The following is a 17,332-nucleotide window of genomic DNA, read 5'->3' as shown; positions in this document are numbered from 1 at the left end:
AAAGATCGCCTCCGAGGAGGTACATAATAATGCTAAATAAGCTTCCGCGGCACGCACTTCGCTTTCCCCATTTTCCTTGGCGTATCTGATGGCAGTCGTGCGTTTCGTGACGCATCACGACTATCACGAAAAGCACCTTCAATGCTCCAGAACGCGTCTGTGAAGATGCATATGACCCAATCGTGCAATAGCTAGTCCCGCTGACGAGAGGGCCGGACTTCGGTTAGTGCACATTCCATCTCGGAACCCAGCCTCCGCCAGGGGTCTTCAACCTCGGTGTCTAAACCTCGCAATTTTTTCGATGGCTAGCGTGAAGAATAGCAAGGCCCCAGACGTAACTATGCCTCAGCCCGTTCTTAGAAAAAAAAGATAACATATGTGCGTAGTTGAAGCTATCGTCCGGACGAAAATGTGGAATTAAAAATTCTATATACATATCCGGACGATAGTTTCAGCTACCCATGACATGAGCAAAAAAAAAAAAACAAATCCACGCTAGCCATCGGCTGCGAGAGGGGACTGTATGCACAAAGACCACAAGGTGCCTAACGACGTAGCTTGGCGTGGTTGGCCGGATACCTTGGGGTCCACAAGCACGTCACACTTCGATAATGTGCTGCTAGAGCTTAAATTCCCGCCGTGCCCTCTACAGCGCGCCAGTCTTCAATACTACATCCATCCTCCGACGACCAAATCTCCAAATTAAGCTCCAACAATCCAATAGCAACATGTCGACTACTTTCAAGCTCAACACTGGCGCTGAGATTCCAGCCATCGGTTTCGGAACTTGGCAGGATGCCGATTCGCAGGAGGCCGCCGTCTTGGAGGCTCTCAAGGCGGGCTACAAGCACATTGACACTGCACGGATGTATGTTGCGCCTCTAGAGCGTCCCGGGAGGGCTCTGGCATCGCTAACCACTGCTTTCCGCAGCTACGGAACCGAGCCGGCGGTTGGTAGCGGCATCAAGAAGTCTGGCATTCCGCGTGAGCAAATCTTCCTCACGACCAAGCTTTGGAACAACGCGCACCACCCCGACGACGTCGAGAAGGCTCTTGATGCCTCTTTGAAGGATCTCGGAACCGACTATGTGGATCTCTACCTGATCCACTGGCCGGTTGCGTTCGCTCGGGGCGACGAGGCGTTCCCCAAGGACAGCAATGGTACGTCCGCATTCACAGTGTCGCTGGAGTTTACTAAGGGAGTCTCCAGGCAAGCCGAAGACAGAGAATATAGACTATGTAGACACCTACAAGGCGTTGGAGAAGGTGTACAAGAAGGGCAAGGCCAAGGCCATTGGCATTTCCAACTTCAGCAGGACCGAGGTTGAACGCCTGCTTAAGGAGACAGAGGTGGTTCCCGCCGTGCACCAGCTGGAGTCGCACCCCTGGCTGCAACAACGGGATTTCTCTGACTTCCACCGGCAACATGGCAGTAAGTGACTTTCGGTCTCATTGCAAAGGCAGTGTCTAACACCGGCGATCACCAGTCCACATCACGCACTACTCGCCTTTTGGAAACCAGAACGAGATCTATGGCTCCACCATCGGCAAGCTGATCGACGACCCGGTTCTCAACGAGATCGGCAAGAAGTACAACAAGTCCGGCGCGCAGGTTGCTCTTGCCTGGGGTATTGCGGAGGGCCACTCGGTGATCCCGAAGAGCAAGACCCCTGCTCGCATCAAGCAAAACCTGGAGGGCGACTTCAAGCTCGAGGAGGAGGACGTGAAGAAAGTTGCCAGTATCGACAAGAAGCTGAGGTTCAACGACTCCTCGGAGAACTTTGGCCACAACTTCTTCACGGATTTGGATGGCAAGAAGGCCTGAACAGCTCGCCGTTTTGATGACCTGGATGATACCTATGAAACTACACTTCGAATCAATGGAATTTTCAGCTGAAACTCGACCTAGTGCATGTCAACGAGTCCAGCCTGGACCACCGCTTGTGGAGCTGCATGGGTCCTAATGAGAGATGCTTGTAGCCTGGACTATTGACGACTGTACTGGGGTGGTTGGATCGATAGCAATACAGGGGGGTATCGCAGCCGACGGCTAGCATAATAGTAGGGCTCTAGAACATAGCGTAACTATGCCTCAGGTCTTCCTCAGAAAATAACATATATGGGTAGTTGAAGCTATCGTCCGGACGAGAATGTCGAATTAAAAATTCTACATACACGTCCGGACGATAGCTTCGACTACCTATGACATGAGCAAAAAAACAAACCCGCGCTACCTAGCCATCGGCTGCAAGAGGGGACTGTAGTCACGTGCGGAAGGTGGGTCCGGGCCGAGCTCGGCAGACGCTAGCGCGTCGCTACAGCTAAAATTCCAGCGAACCCGTCGCGTTTTCTTTCTCCAACCCTTCAACCTCTCAACATCGCAAAAATCTGCGCTCTGAGGGCCACAGCCATCTGCGCCTGCACGCTGTGGCCCTCTCCACCTTGTTTTTTTCAGTGTAAGTCTCAACCGCCTCTCCGTGCATCGCGTACAGTGATGATACATTCTTATCCACAAACCCAAGTCCTGCTACAGGATCATGCGGATTCATAAGAAAAAGCTCTAGAATTACCCTGACAGCACACGCCATTCTCTTCAATGCGTGTCAAGCAATGCTTAGGCAGTCTGGCTAACTTTTCGCCTCAGTTCCAGCCTGCTTTTTTCTCATACATTCGTCATCCCCAAGAGTGCGTGCGCTCGTCGGGTTTTGGGCAGTCGGGGCGGCAACAGGGTAAAAGGGCCGGTTCAGAGTCAGATGCAGGCTTTTTGGACCGTGTCCTCGATCCCGTCACAGCCAACCTTGCCTGCCTCTCCGTCTTTCATTCTTTAGAAAAGGTATGCGCAATGTTTTTTTTTTTTTTGGACTCCCCTCTGGATGATGATCAACCGACAACGGAAAGGCATTCCTCAATCCGAACACATGGTGTCGAATCTTGTCAATTTAAGTTTCAGCCTTGTCTGACCCAAACAATTACAACTGTTTTGGTATCTTTGGCATCCAACGAGCATCAGCTAACGTAGTCTTGCCTAGGTACGATATTCTTGCCATCAATCCCCGCCATGCAGAGCCGCGCGACACATGAGGAAATTTGAACGAACGGGCGGACAGACTGTGCATACTTCGGGTGGCAGCCGTCAAAAGCAAGGCGTACAAACCTTGTGGATGTCACCTTGGAGGATTGCTTGTTGAGAATTCGTCAGCTGATCCGCGATTGCTACTGCATGGCATTATCGGTGGTTCATAGCCCTTGGACGATTTGCTAACCGTAGTTGCACAGGTACTTCCGATTTTTCCTAGTCTGCAAACCCCCCTTCCAGGCCATCGTAAATGATGATCAATATTCACACTGTTTGATCCCTCTACGTGTAACGAACGTGGTTGGAAATGAACATTAACACTGAAAATTCTGATTTAATGAGGTATGTTTGAACCTCTCTCGTGCTGGAAGCGCGTGTTGCTGACCTGTAATAGCCTGATTCACGATGGATTCCACATCTCATTGCGATCTCATAGCTGTCGTTGGACTAGCGCTGACAGGTGTAGCTTCAGGGAATTGCTGCCTTGTGCTTCTCAGGCCATGCTAACAGGTACGCGCGCCTTCACCACCAAGCCCCCCTCCCCTTCCCTGATGAACCCAATAATTTCGCTGTGTTCTTCCTGAGATTAGTCGTTGAAGAAACAAATTATCACCTTGGAGACCTGAAACTTCACCCACCCATCCACGTTGTTGCACGCATGCTTCCCAAAGAGTTGGCGCTGACTTCCAACAGATAGCTGTACTGCAAGAAAAATTAGATAGTAATGATACTCATGTTTGAAGCCGGTGCAATATGAAACGTGTGCTTGATGTGATTTGTCGGCGTGTGACATGAAAAAAAGTGGACTCGTTCGGTTTGCCGGATTCGGGGGATCGGCACCGCTTGGGCGCGTCGCGGTGACGAAGGGACACTGGAACACCGCCCGCCCAAAGCACGCTCCGTATGCGCACCCGCACCATGCCGCGTCGACAGCCCATGGCTTTCCCCGTACTATGGAACTCACCCGCCGGGATGTGATCCTCGCCTGCATCGCTGCCTTCATAGCCTGGGGATATGTTACCCATTGGGCGCCGTCGCTACGCTATGTCCCTCAGGCCTTTCTCGCAGGCGTCGCTATCACGGTAGCCGCGGCCGTCTACCTGATTGTCTCGACCTCGCGCTCTCCCGAACATGCGAATCCTCGCCCCCTCCGCCCGCCGCAGCATGTGGCCTTCGTGTCGCCGCAAGCCTGGAAGGCCGAAACCGCCGCTTTGAAAAGCCGCTCCCTTTACCGCCGCGAGCCGTTGTACCCGCCCTCCTTCGTCATATCCGACCACCTCGATAACCTCCTCGACCTCATACTCCGCGACTTCGTGCAGAGCTGGTATGGCCAGATCAGTCCGCGCCCGACCTTCACAAACGAGGTCGATCGCGCCATCCGCGCCGCCCTGGGCAACATCCGGGACCGGCTGCTGGAAGTGGACTTGGTGGAAATCGCCATATCGCGCGCCGTGCCCATGATCACAACCCACATGCGAGACTTCTATGAAGCCGAGCGTATCGTGCGCGGCAGGAAGCTGTCTCGCGACGTGACCGAGTCGGAGGAACTTGACAATGCCATCGCTGCCAAGTATCGCGATGGCAAGCTGCACCCCGCCGCCTCCCTCTCGTACACGAATCCGAAGTCTGTGCAGCAGCAACACCTCCGTGGCATCGTGGAGAGACTCCTTCCCCAGGTGTTGCCGCGCAACATGCGGACGAGTCAAGCTGTGAACACTTTGATCAAGGAAATCGTTGCTTGCGCAGTTCTCTTCCCCGTCGTCGGGATGCTTGCCGACCCGGATACCTGGAATCAAATCATGGAGGGCTATGGACGTACGCTTCTGCACGACAGAAAGACAGTGCGGAAACTCCGCGCTGCTCTGGATGAGCATGCGCCCGTCTCTCCAAAATTGCCCAAGGCTGCTCCGTTCCCGCGTCTGGCTCCTGGCGATAATGAAAGAAATTTTGAGCGCTTCATCCGCGCCATTCGCCAGTGCAATTCTCTCTCCGATGCTCGCCGATTCAGAAGCGAGATAGCCAGCCAGCTCAAAAAGGAGTCCGCGATTGAAGGTCAGGATCCCCTGTACATGCGTCGCCTTGAGACGGCTAGGAGAATACTGGACCAGCGCGTCGTCCAACTGAGCACGGGAAGCGGAGCCAAGCAGAAGCCCGCCATGCCGCCAAATCTCGTTCGTAGAGATTCTAGGCTGGAGAACGCAAACCTCCGACATGTCTTGTACGACGCCTCTGGCCTTTCATACTTCATGGAGTTCATGGATCGGCAGGGGCTTATGCGCCTGGTCCAATTCTGGATCGTGGTTGACGGCTTTCGTGACCCTCTTGAAGAAGACACGGGGGACACAGATGACGCGAATCTCGATCTCTCCTGGGGCGCTTCTGAGCGCGCTGATCTCGCACAGATCTACGAAGCTTACCTCACCAAGCCTGAGCTTGCGGTACCTGATGGCACGCGCCGGGTTGTTGACGATTTTTTGAAAGCAGGAAAAAGGGCAACAAGTGCCCAATATCTCGCTGCTAGGCGTGCAGTGCTAGAAGTTCAGTCATCAGTATATCACAAGATGGCAGACCGTCATTTTGCACGCTTCAAGCGGTCCGATTTGTGGTTCAAGTGGTTGGCATCAGACGAGGCATCTGCTCTCTCGAAAAGCCCTCCCGGAGCTCCGGTTCTGGGTCAAACGATGGGCACTGCGCCATTGCCATCGAAGCCGCCTGCATTTGCTCGCACAATGTCATCGCAATCTGCAGACCTCCGAAGGGCAGCAGTTTCTACTTCAGATCTGAAGAACATCAAGTCACTCCAGGGCCCAACAGCACCCGCGCGAAGATCCTTGGATGATTCCGGACGGCCGCCTCTGTTTGACGACGATATTGAGCCAGATCCGATGGCCAACTCGTTCCAAAGCGTGGATTCTGACTTTGAATCCTATCGGCCAAATGGAGATAACTCTCAGATCGTGGACGCGATGCAGGAGGCCTTGGAGGACATTATGGAAAATGATGCAGATCGGGATTCCCTCTTCTCCGATGGACCAAAATCAGCGCAAGACAACGAATCGCTACGAGGCTCATTCGAAATCACCCGGACAAGCTCTCCAGCTGTACCGAATAAGGAGAGAGAGAGACCAAGCATAACCTCTCTCGGTCTCGTTGGGGCACCCACCACCAGAGGCGTGTTTTCAGACAACCTCTTTGGCGACGAAGAAAAGTTTCCGGAGGATGAGAGAGAAGATCCGGATGCAGACGACAAAAATCTGGAAGACGAGATTCACGAAGCTGCTCCAGGAGATTTAGGACTAGCTGAAGCTATCGATGCTTTGACACAAGATCTTGACCGGCTCGTCAACCAGGAATCCATCGTAGATTCTCTGACCAAAAAGGCAGAGCTCACTAACAACGCGGCAGAGTTGAGGATCCTCAAGAAATCAAAGGCAAGCCTGCAACGAGAAATCCATCGAAAAGAGCTTCAACGCCAGCAGTATGTCGTTCAAGAGAGCGACAACAGCCTGTACGGAAGAGCAACGGTATCGATTCAATCAATCATGGTCGGCAAGGAAGAGGATGGCACAGAGTATGCTTTGTGTAAGTCGGCCTATTCACCGCAACCGAATTTGACTGACTCGAGCAGATGTCATTGAGGTCCGCCGACAGGCAGGAGAACAGATGCCAGCTGCCGCGTGGGTAGTGGCAAGGCGTTATAGTGAGTTTCACGAACTCAACAAGCGCCTCCGGTCGAAATACCCCATGATTCGGAACCTTGAGTTTCCGCGTCGACAAATGGGTCTTCTCAAGCTGCAAAAAGACTTCCTCCAGAAGCGTCGAGTTGCTCTGGAGAAGTGGCTTCGCGAGCTCCTACTCATCCCGGCAATATGTCGAAGTCGCGAACTTCGAGCGTTCCTGTCGCAACGAGCCATCTCCCCATCCGATCCATCGGACTCTCAAGCCGAGACCAAAGACTTCGTGTCTCGAATCTACAGTTCTGTCAGCGACGGCATGGAGGAGTTCATCGGCAATATTCCAGTCCTCGACCAGCTCTCCCTCGCAGGGCAGAACCTCATATCAGCCGCGACAACACAACTGAACAATGGCAGTAGCGGTGGTGTCCTTGGGCCAGCCGCAGCGGCCAGTGCCGCACTTGCCAACGACCCTCAGGCTGCAGCCGAGGCGGAGGCAGAGCTGCGCGCGTACGAGAACCAGCAACTGGAGCCACTGATCAAGCCCATCTGCGACCTCTTCCTCGAGGTCTTCGAGCTTAACCGCGAGAGCAACTGGCTGCGTGGCCGCGCCGTGGTCGTTGTCCTGCACCAGCTGCTCGGTGGCACCATCGAGCGCAAGGTGCGCGAGAACGTAAAGGCGCTGACGCAGGAAGACGGCATTGTCAAGTACATCAGCACGCTCCGTGACTCGATGTGGCCGCCCGACAACGGTGGACAGATGGTGCGCGACAAGCCACCGCGGACGGAGGCGCAGAAGGCGAAGAGCAGGAAGGAGGCCTGCCTCATGCTAGCCACGCTCATCCCTGACCTGGCCGGCAGCGTTGTCGGCCGCGCCAATGCGCAGGCAGCGAGCAGACGCATGCTGGCGACGATGAACAACCAGCGGTTGAAGTACGTGTTTCCCTTCCTTGGCTCTTGGCCCGTTTGTACTGACGCCTCCCTTTTCTCGTTACAGTACCCACCTCGTCTACTCGTTGCTCGACGAAATTGTGCAAATAATTTTTGGAGTATGAGCGGAAGATTACCGTCCAGTTCGACGACACGGCAAGCAAGCACGTAGAATGACTCGGATGATTCACGTCACGCAGGAATAGAAATGGTCGTTGTTTTGTCTTCATCCTCGGGCACTTTGAAGCGATTCATGATAGATCCGAGCTAATAACCTACTCGAAATCGTTCACTTCTGGTATCATTTTTATCTGTTTAAAAACTTGTCCTTTCCCCTTCATGCCTATAGTTCATAGACTCTCACATGCGGTAATACTAGAAAAAAAAATGTTCCCCCGTCGTACGACAATCGTCGTTGCACGTTAAGTGCAAACATCTCCCACGCGATCTCTTACACATTCCTTTTACTCCAAGGAAAAAGTTAAGTTTCCCTCCTTTGACTCTGACTCACCTTCCTAAATTTTATTTCCCCTTTTGGCAAAATAATCCCCAGCTCAGGCAGGCGAGGCTCCACCTTTCCAATACTTTGACGGCACAAACGGCATTTTGGTCACAACAGCCTTCCTAGGCCTACCGCGAACAACAACCTGGACCTCGGTTCCGCTCTTGTGCTTGCCGTCTTTGATGTAGCCCATGGCGATGTTCTTCTTGAGCGTCGGGCTGGGGCAGCCGCTGGTAATCTTGCCGATGGAAGCACCGGTCTCGTCGACGATCTCGGCGCCTTCACGGGCAGGGGCGCCGTCGACGATGAAGCCGACGCGCCGTCTGTCGACGCCAGCACCGCCCTTGCTCTTGGGCTTGAGCTGGGCAAGGATGGCGTCAGCGCCATGGAAACCACCCTTCTCGCGGCGGTCCTTTGGGATGATCCACGAGAGAGCGCCCTCGACGGGCGTGGTGGTGTCATCCAGGTCGTGGCCGTACAGACACATGCCGGCCTCGAGGCGGAGGCTATCGCGGGCGCCCAGGCCGGCCCAGCGGAGCTTGTCCGGGCCGCCCGTCTCGAGCAGCAGTTGGGCCAGGGCGGTCGTGTGCTCTCCAGGCACGGAGATCTCGAAGCCATCCTCGCCCGTGTAGCCGCCGCGAGAGACGAGCACGTCCGAAACGGTCTCGCCGGTGGGCAACTTGAACGACAGCGAGCGGCTCTGGCCAAAGTAGAGATTGGACAGGTCGCGCGACTCGGCGGGGAGGATGGCCGAGACGATGTCGACGGCGACAGGGCCCTGGATGGCGATCAGGCCACGGCCGTCCAGACGGTCCCAGGTCACGGCCGTGTTGCCGTCCTCGCCATGCTCGGCCTTGAAGGAGTCGAGCTCGCCGGAGAGGTAGGCCGAGTCCTTGTCGCGGCAGGCGGCGTTGGTGACGACGAAGAAGACGTCCCCGGGCAGCTTGGTGATGATGGTGTCGTCGACGATGCCGCCGGTGTGGGGGTGCAGCAGGGTGGACAGGGTGGAGGTGTTGTCAGCAAGAGTGCTCGCGGACGCGGGCGTGATGCGCTCGAGGAAAGCAGCGGCGCCGGGGCCCTTGAAGTAGTGCTGGACCCTGTGGATACTTAGCAGTGGACGCGGACTCGGGATTGGCGTGCGTACATGTGGCTCACATCGAACAAGCTGGCCTTCTCGCGCGTCCAGTTGTGTGACTCGGCCAGCGACAGGTCCGAGTACTGCACGGGCATCTGGAAGCCGCCGAAGGGCACGAACTTGGCGCCATACTTGGCGTGGAGATCATAGAGAGGCGTCTTCTCTGGAGCGGGCTCGGAGCTGTAGAGCCTCGCACGGGACGAGAGCAGGGTGGTGAGCAGCGGGCCGGTGGTGCGGCATCGGCTTGCGGGAAGCTGCTGTGCTCTGCTCAGAATTGAAAGGGCGCGCGGGCGAACAAGGCCATTGGCGCAGGGCGCGAACAATGCAGCTCCTCTTCGGGCGGCCATGGCTGGTGAGGATTTTTTGGCGAGGGTTGGGGAGGGGAAGAGACGAGGAGCGGGTAGCTGGCGAAGTTCCCGATGATGGCCGGCCTACCTAGCTCGGCGGGGAGCTCGCTGCAGCACGCGCCCCATGACGAACGTGCGCTCCCGCGAGCTCTCGGGCTGCTACGGTAGTTTAGCTGAGAGCTGCAACAACACCACCACCACCGCCTGCATCGTCATCCCCACCCCGGTCTGCCCCGCGCCCGCCACTCCCTCCGCCCGCGCTCCCTGCCGACCCCCGCCGGCACCATGTCGAAACTCTCCAAATACCTGCTGGTGTCGCTGCCCACGTCGATAGCGCCGTCCAACGACCGTGAAGAGGCCCTCACCGCGCTGCGCTCCACCGTCTCCAACGACGTCGGCACCACCTATCCCTTCAGCCTGCCCAACTTCAAGATCGGCACCCTCGATGCCCTCGTGCAGCAGGCCGACGACCTCGCCAAGCTCAACTCGGCCTGCGAGCAGGTTGTGAACAAGGTTGGAGACTCGTTGCGCGGCATCCTCGACGGCGACGAGGAGAAGATCGCCCAGCAGAAGACCATCAACGACAGTGCGTGCGTGCCCTAACTCGCCGACGAGCCGCTGTTGACTGTCAGTAGAGCCGGTCGAGCAGTACCTGCGCTCCTTCCAGTGGAATAAGGTCAAGTACCGCGCCGACAAGCCCATCGCCGACCTCATAGACTCGCTGCAGAAGGTCGAGCCGCCTGCCCCTCTAGCCAGTCGGATCAGTGAGCTCACACGGCTGCCGTAGGAACTTGCCGGGATCGACAACGACGTCAAGGGCAAATTCAACCAGTACAACCAGGTGAAGACGAACCTGGCCGCCAGCCAAAGACGGCAGACGTGGGCCACCCATCATCCGGCTTCCTGTATCGATACATGCTGACGTTCGTGCCAGCGGTAACCTCGCCACCAAGTCTCTTGCCTCGATTGTCCCACCGGAGGCCCTCGTCCAAGAGTCAGAGTACCTCGAGACACACCTCATCGCTGTCCCCAACACCTCGGTGAAGGATTTCCTGAAGAGCTACGAGACTCTGGCGCCTATGGTCGTCCCTCGGTCCGCCACTCAGGTCGCCAAGGACGACGAGTTCTCCCTGTTCGCCGTCGCCTCCTTCAAGAAGCACTCGGCCGAGTTTGTGCACAAATGCCGCGAGAAGCGTTGGACTCCGCGTGATTTCAAGTACAAGGAGGGCTCCAAGGAGGAGGAGGCGCGCGAGGTCGACCGTCTGGAGAAGGAGGAGCGCAAGGTTTGGGGCGAGGCTCTGCGCCTTGGTCGCACCGGTTACTCGGAGAGTGCCATGATTTGGATCCACGTGCTCGCTCTCCGCGTCTTCGTCGAGACGGTCCTGCGCTACGGCCTGCCTCTGGAGTTTGTGTGTGGATTAGTGCAGGTGAGTAGCCTCCCATGGTGCGAGGAAACTGGCGGCTGACGCACCAGCAGACCAACGAGAAGCTCGCCAAGAAGGCAAAGACAAATCTGGATGCGAACTACTCATACCTGGGCGGCAACGCGTTTGGCAGGGACAAGCAAGGCCGTGTCAAGAAGGATGACTCGGCCGTCAACGCCGAGCTGCAGGCAGCGGGCCATGGCGATTCCGAGTACACGCCCTACGTTTACTACGAATTCGAGATCCAATAGTTATGGGATTTTATGTACGCTTTTAACACGAGGAAAGAAAGCATTCTATTAATAAATTTACCGCGTTGCTAGTTTTTGGGGGGGATCCTGTGTACTCGCCGCCCACTGATACAGTATTGCTTGTCCTGAAAGCTGCAAATGATATCACGCTCTTTCTGCTCGGGTAGCTGAAGCAAGTATCCGGGTGTAAATGTTTAAAACGGTACAAAAACTTCATGTGAATAGAGTACCAGTGGTACTGTGTAGTATCTCGGAGTATCGCCCGCGGTTCCGCCGTGTCGGGAGTACCCGGTTCGCTGGCGTTATCCTAGAGATGTTGCACGCAATCGCGTCCGAGCTCAGCTGGCCTGTTGATTTAATGCTCTCGCACCGTATGCCGCCAGCTGCAAAACACGACACTACGGAGGATGGCCAGCTTGCAGATATCGGAGCCCGCCCTCGAAGCCTCTTCCCAGACCAAGGGGCGATGGCGGCTATATTTCATTCTGCTTGCGCTTTATGTTAGTATTGCTTCATCTTGCTCGAATTCAGAAACAGAAATTGAATAATGCCTAGCTTTCGGCGTTCATTGCGGCTCTGGATTCGACCGTAGTCTCCACCGCCATACCTGTGATCGTGTCAGAACTGCACTCCGCTACGGGTTACACTGTAAGTGGGTTGTCCGCATGATGATTGCCGAAAAGTCTGACTTATGCTTCTCAAGTGGATCGGCGGGGCTTCTATGCTGGCAAAAGCGTGCACGCTTCCGCTTTGGGCCAAATTTAGCGATATCTGGGGCAGGAAACCCATTATCCTCATCAACATCGGTCTCTACGCCGTCAGCTGCGTCATATGTGCACTGTCCCGCAATGTTGCTACGTTGCTGTGCGGCCGTGCCCTCCAAGGCGTTGCTGGCGGTGCTCTCCTACAGCTGCCAGCGGCCATCATCTCCGACCTCTTCAGTGTCAGGCAACGCACCCTTTACCTGGGCCTTTTCCAGCTGAACTTCGCCCTTTCTGCAGGCGTGGGTCCTCTGATTGGAGGAACACTGGCTGAGCTAGCGTCCTGGCGATGGATCTTCTGGATGAATATTCCCATCTGCGTTCTGGGATTCCTGCTCGTCTTGTTCTTGCTCGATATCCACAACCCGCGGACCAAACTTGGCGACGGCCTCCGTGCAATCGACTGGACAGGCATGCTAGCCATCATAGGCCTGACTCTCATGATTCTGCTGGCTCTGGACTTTGGCGGCGTCATCTACCCGTGGAATTCCCCAAAGATCGTCTGTCTGCTTGTCTTCGGCTGTCTCTTGTCCGTCGTGTTCGCCTTCAATGAGGTCAGCTTGGCCAACAACCCCTTGATGCCGCTGAGGGTTTTCCGCAACAAATCCAATCTCGCAGCCCTTGCAGCCGTATCCATGCACAGCATGGTTTTCATGGCTGGCGAGTACTTCCTGCCTCTGTACCTCCAGTCTGCCAAGCAGCTCACCCCCATCCGCTCCGGTATTCTCGTCCTTCCATTGGTGCTGAGCACAGCACTGACTGGCCTTGCGGTCGCCATCTTCACCCACCAAACCGGAGAGTACTTGCACCCTTTGCGGTTAGGTTTCTTTCTCCTGTCTTTGGGCACCGGGCTCTACATGCTCTTGAAGGCCGACGCCTCCAACGCCCTGATCGTCGGAGTCGAAATCATTGCAGGCGCCGGCTCAGGCCTCTGCTTCCAGCCGCCGATCATAGCTGTCCAGGCCTTCGTCTCTTCCGAGGACACTGCTACGGCCACTGCAGCCACTGCTTTTGCTCGCAATCTCGCGGCTGCCTTCTCCATCGTCATTGGGGGTGTCCTGCTGCAGAACGGCTTGAAATCGCGGGCGCCGTATCTCAAGGCCGCCGGGCTTGACTCCCATCTCATCGAAGCCCTGTCCGGCCCGGAAGCCGCAGCCAATGTCGACCTTGTGAAGACGCTTCAGGATGGCTTGCAGCGGGCTACGGTAGAAGACGCTTACGCGTGGAGTCTGCGGAATCTGTGGATTTTGTACACGGGCATTGCCGTTATCGGGGGCGTGGCGAGCCTTTTCGTTGGCAGGTTGGTCCTAAGGGAGGAGCATACGGAGCACAAAACTGGCTTGAAGGAGCCCAGCAGGCCAGAAGTACAGGCATGATTGATGACGGGCATTCAGGGGAAACTGCTACGTATTCAGGAACTCCATGGTGCACGGTGGTTAGAAAGCGGACCAATAGCTAGCCTTTACAATCAATCTCAATCTACAGGAAGCAGCCTTCACATGCCCTCATCCTCGCATCATCGCATATGGGGGGTTCGGCACAGCTTTCCCATGGGTGTTCCTGAAGTGGGCGTTCGAGAAAGTTGAAATCTGACTGTTAGATTGGTTCTTCCATATTACCTAAACGGTGACGGCAGTTTATGGGTGCTCAATAAGAATGAGCTTAGACAGTTCTAAATATAATTCAGAACTAGGCATTCTAGCATATATGGGCCGGGAAATGATGATAGCCTTTCATGCTGTTTCATTTTACTGTGTATATATAATATGCGGTTCAAAACATTACCACAAAAAAAGCTGAATGGCGCAGCGGAAGCGGTAAGCAGTTCCCACTCGAATATTCGTAATTCGGTCACTAACAAATTTAATAGCGCCGGGCTCATAACCCGGAGGACAGTGGATCGAAACCACTTTCAGCTAAAATGCATGAAATTGCAAATTTTTTTTGCCGAATCCTCGAGTTCGAGCCGAGGCCTGCGCACTTTTTGCGCATCCTCCTGCCGACTTCGCGCCTTTCTGTTAGCGGCCAACAATTAAAAATAGTCTTGGAGGTAACACAAAGCGTCGCTGATTATTCTAAAGCGACACTCACTATAGTCTAGGCAATTGCCATTGTTCCAAGCAGTTGAGGATATTGTCCAAAAGAAAGTGGCCCCTGCACTCCAAGGAGCGTACTGGGTAGAAACTTTTGATCCCTCTCACAAACCGGAACGCGAATCATTGCGCATACCGACGACGAAGCGGTTTAACAGATATTATTAGCAATGGCGGAGGCAATGAGAAGCAAATGGGTCTGTCGAGCGGGAGAGAAGGTCGAGTTTAGCGGAAGATGTCGGATCGTGGAAGCGATAGCTCAAGATACGGCCGAGTCGGTCGGCAATGGCCACTTTTAAAGGCGGCAGGTTGCAGATTCATATATCACACCACGTTATGCCACAGTGATTAGGAGATGATTGGGTCTTTGCACAGCTGAAATAGAGGCTAAAAATAAACAGGCATTTTGTATCAGTCCAACATGCACGAAAGGGGTCGAGTTCATCGCCGGAAGAATGCTTAAACGGCCTCGGCCAAACCTCGTACGATGGTCCAGTAAGATCCTACCAAGCCTACATGGTCTGTCAACATCCCCAAAAGGGGCCGGCCAGTCTTTGATGATTGGCATGGTGAATCCAGGACCACCGCGTCGAGCAGTGAAACCAAAACAGTCGCAGACCGTGACATTAAACACTACTCCGCATAAGAGAACAGTGTATCATCTTATTCAAGATCCTTCCATTTTTTTTATTTTCAGCATGTGTTGGTTGACTTTGCATCTATGCGGGTATCCATAACCGCGCCCGGCGAATCGACCGAGGTGCAAGGCAAACCGCTGCCGCCCAGCGTCTCAAGCCCACCCAGACGACCCCATACTGCAGCCCGGCAGCCAGCAGGATCTAAGCGAGCGGCGCCAATGGCTGTACAGAGGACGAAGAGCAGCAAAGAAAGCCAGGAAACGCGGCTGGCCCGACCAAGCCGAGAAAGCCACTGCACGCTTTGAAGCCCAACAAAACCAAAAAGGGGGGAAAAGAAGAAACCAAAAGGCTGCCACCCCAATCGAGGTCCAGTCCAGACCCACAAACCTCGCCATCGCATCTTGCGAGTATCACCAAGTGAACTGCCCATTCTAATTCGTGTCGTGTTTTCGCAGTCCATACGCTCTCCCCCGTGACGTTGCGATGAATAACCGGCGAAAGCCCTGTCAAACAAATGATCAGGAAGCAAAAAGCAAAGCAGAGAATGCGCCCAGATACCCCACCCAGAATAAAGACAATACTAATACCATCATCGCCATGCGGCCGACGTCAGAGGGGAAAATAGGGAGCACCATTAAAACGCCCTGTCCCTAACCCAGAACTGATCCTCTGCTCCTTGACTTTAGATGCATGCGACTGCGGGAGGGAAAAGCAAAAAAAAGAAGAGAAAAAGAAACACGCTCAAAAGCGGGTATAGCAAAATTTTGAACATGTTGAACGAATATCGGTTCGCGGACCCCGTCGACGCATCTTCAATGCTCGGGGGTTTCTCGACCAGGGCGGAGGCATGGCTGGTGATGCATGACGCGACATCGTGAAGCCTGTTGCGCTCGTCCACTGCGAGGCGAAGCCCGTGCAGGGATAACCTCAGACACCGAGGACCATTTCGTGCGGTGGTAGTGCCGACGTGCGTTCAAGGAATCGGAATCCGACAGTCTCCGGCCGGATGGGCTACTTCACTAATGGCGGACGCCGACCATTCCGACGTTGTGTCGGCGCTCGTCGAACCCGAGAGGACTGCCGGCAGCAAAGTCCTGTTGAGCGCAGAAGTGGTCAGTCGGTTGTTGGGCATCGATGTGGAAAAAAGAGGTCCAAAGAAATGTCGACAAAGAAATCGTCGTGGATGGCAAAAGGAACGAGAAGCACCTCATACCTTCCTGCGCTTCTTTTTGGCGCCGGCGCCCCTTCCATTGTCCTCGCCGCCGGTCGACTCGCCGACACCGTCGTCGTCGCCGTATCCTTCGCCATAGCCTTTGAAACTCGAATCCAAATAGCTGCGCTTCTTGCCCGCGCGATCCGGGCGGATGGCTGGCTTCGCAGCGGGGGACGGGCGCATTGCGGGCGATGACGTTGCTGAGTTTCGGCCGCCCTGCATAACCTGACCGGGCTTGAGCTTCTTGCCCGTGCCGTCCAGCACATCGGCAGCAGGACGCTTCGCCGAGGTGCCATCATCGGTGCCGATTCTTGTCTTCCATTTGCTGTCCTCTTCCTTTGAAAGCTTGCCAGGGCTCATCTTCAAAGCGCCTCCGTTCAGCTTGGCGAGGAGGCGTTGTTGCGCGCTCTCCATCTCATTGCCTCTCACACGCTGCAAATGGTACTCTTCATCGGGAAAGTGAAGCAAATTCATCAACTGACCGGGGGCGGCTTCGGGTCTACTCTTGCCGCCGGAGATCTTGAAGTCCTTGACGTGACTCTCGTACGATTTGCGCAACTTGTTGATCTTCTCGCCCGTCTTGGGGTCGAAGCGAGCGACACTCTGCGTGATGCGGTGAAGGCCGTACAGCGCTACCAAGTCGTGCGAAACATGGGGTCGCGACATTGGGTACGCTATTACAAGCCAGTGTTAACAGAAGACTACTTGGCAAAGCATAGCACATGCACGCATTCGGGGAGCTTACGAGTCTCGCTGAGCTTGTAGAATGGGCCAGAGCCGGACTGCAGCCGGGGTTCTGAGCCAACACCGCCCGCGGATGAGCCCGTGCCTGTCCGGTCGTGACCTGTGTGCCTGTGGTCGCCGTCGTTACCCATCTCCACGTCGCGCGCCGCCGTCTGGGCGACGCCTTCCATGCGGTCATCAGTCATGCGCACGTCGCTGTCCTCGCTCTTGAAGGCGAACGACGCGGTGCCGGCGCTGCTGGCAGGCGTCGGGAAGGAGTTGGTGTTGGGCGGCTGCGAGGCCTGTGACATGTTGGCAGACGAGGGCGGCGTCACGGCCTGGGCTGAAGCGGTGGAGAGCGAGGCAGTCGAGGCATGGGAATGGGTCGGGGTGGTGGAAGACATGTACGGTGGTGAGGTCGGGGTGTCGGGTTGCTGATGAAGGGTCGTCTTAGCGGGTTCGGCCGTCTTGGCAGCCAGGTGGTATGGAGGAGAGGCGGGCGAGAAGGATCCTGTCTGTCGCTGGCGCTTCTGAGGCGAGTCGACCGACATGTGAGCGATGGCGG

General features: G+C 55.5%; 6 protein-coding genes across 6 annotated transcripts; 4 read left to right on the top strand and 2 right to left on the bottom strand.

The window, feature by feature from the left end:
* Window positions 1-728: 728 nt before the first annotated feature.
* LTHEOB_9080 (Aldehyde reductase) lies at window positions 729-1,825 on the top strand (the record flags this gene model as incomplete). The annotated part of the gene is made up of 4 exons (XM_035518629.1): window positions 729-868; window positions 932-1,161; window positions 1,211-1,432; window positions 1,488-1,825. The coding sequence occupies 4 exons, from the start codon at window positions 729-731 to the stop codon at window positions 1,823-1,825; spliced, it is 930 nt and encodes a 309-aa protein (XP_035369110.1).
* A 2,204-nt stretch (window positions 1,826-4,029) lies between these two features.
* On the top strand, window positions 4,030-7,805 carry LTHEOB_9079 (G protein signaling regulator protein; the record flags this gene model as incomplete). Its single annotated transcript, XM_035518627.1, has 3 exons — window positions 4,030-6,658; window positions 6,705-7,683; window positions 7,748-7,805. The coding sequence occupies 3 exons, from the start codon at window positions 4,030-4,032 to the stop codon at window positions 7,803-7,805; spliced, it is 3,666 nt and encodes a 1,221-aa protein (XP_035369109.1).
* Window positions 7,806-8,234: 429 nt separating this feature from the next.
* Window positions 8,235-9,664, bottom strand: LTHEOB_9078 (Glycine cleavage system t protein; the record flags this gene model as incomplete). The annotated part of the gene is made up of 2 exons (XM_035518626.1): window positions 8,235-9,279; window positions 9,327-9,664. 2 exons carry the CDS (start codon window positions 9,662-9,664, stop codon window positions 8,235-8,237), a joined length of 1,383 nt encoding a protein of 460 aa, XP_035369108.1.
* Window positions 9,665-9,949: 285 nt separating this feature from the next.
* LTHEOB_9077 (Vacuolar ATP synthase subunit c protein) lies at window positions 9,950-11,339 on the top strand (the record flags this gene model as incomplete). The annotated part of the gene is made up of 5 exons (XM_035518625.1): window positions 9,950-10,250; window positions 10,300-10,394; window positions 10,452-10,543; window positions 10,599-11,091; window positions 11,142-11,339. The coding sequence occupies 5 exons, from the start codon at window positions 9,950-9,952 to the stop codon at window positions 11,337-11,339; spliced, it is 1,179 nt and encodes a 392-aa protein (XP_035369107.1).
* Window positions 11,340-11,746: 407 nt separating this feature from the next.
* LTHEOB_9076 (MFS transporter) lies at window positions 11,747-13,476 on the top strand (the record flags this gene model as incomplete). Its single annotated transcript, XM_035518624.1, has 3 exons — window positions 11,747-11,839; window positions 11,895-11,987; window positions 12,043-13,476. 3 exons carry the CDS (start codon window positions 11,747-11,749, stop codon window positions 13,474-13,476), a joined length of 1,620 nt encoding a protein of 539 aa, XP_035369106.1.
* A 2,374-nt stretch (window positions 13,477-15,850) lies between these two features.
* On the bottom strand, window positions 15,851-17,318 carry LTHEOB_9075 (Mediator complex subunit Med19; the record flags this gene model as incomplete). Its single annotated transcript, XM_035518623.1, has 3 exons — window positions 15,851-15,925; window positions 16,045-16,718; window positions 16,790-17,318. 3 exons carry the CDS (start codon window positions 17,316-17,318, stop codon window positions 15,851-15,853), a joined length of 1,278 nt encoding a protein of 425 aa, XP_035369105.1.
* Between the last annotated feature and the right edge of the window lie 14 nt (window positions 17,319-17,332).

This window comes from Lasiodiplodia theobromae (genome assembly GCF_012971845.1).
Source record: "Lasiodiplodia theobromae strain AM2As chromosome Unknown scaffold_30, whole genome shotgun sequence".
NCBI lineage: Eukaryota > Fungi > Ascomycota > Dothideomycetes > Botryosphaeriales > Botryosphaeriaceae > Lasiodiplodia > Lasiodiplodia theobromae.
The sequence above is the reverse complement of the archived record's forward strand: the minus strand, read 5'-3'. Positions and strand labels throughout refer to the sequence as shown.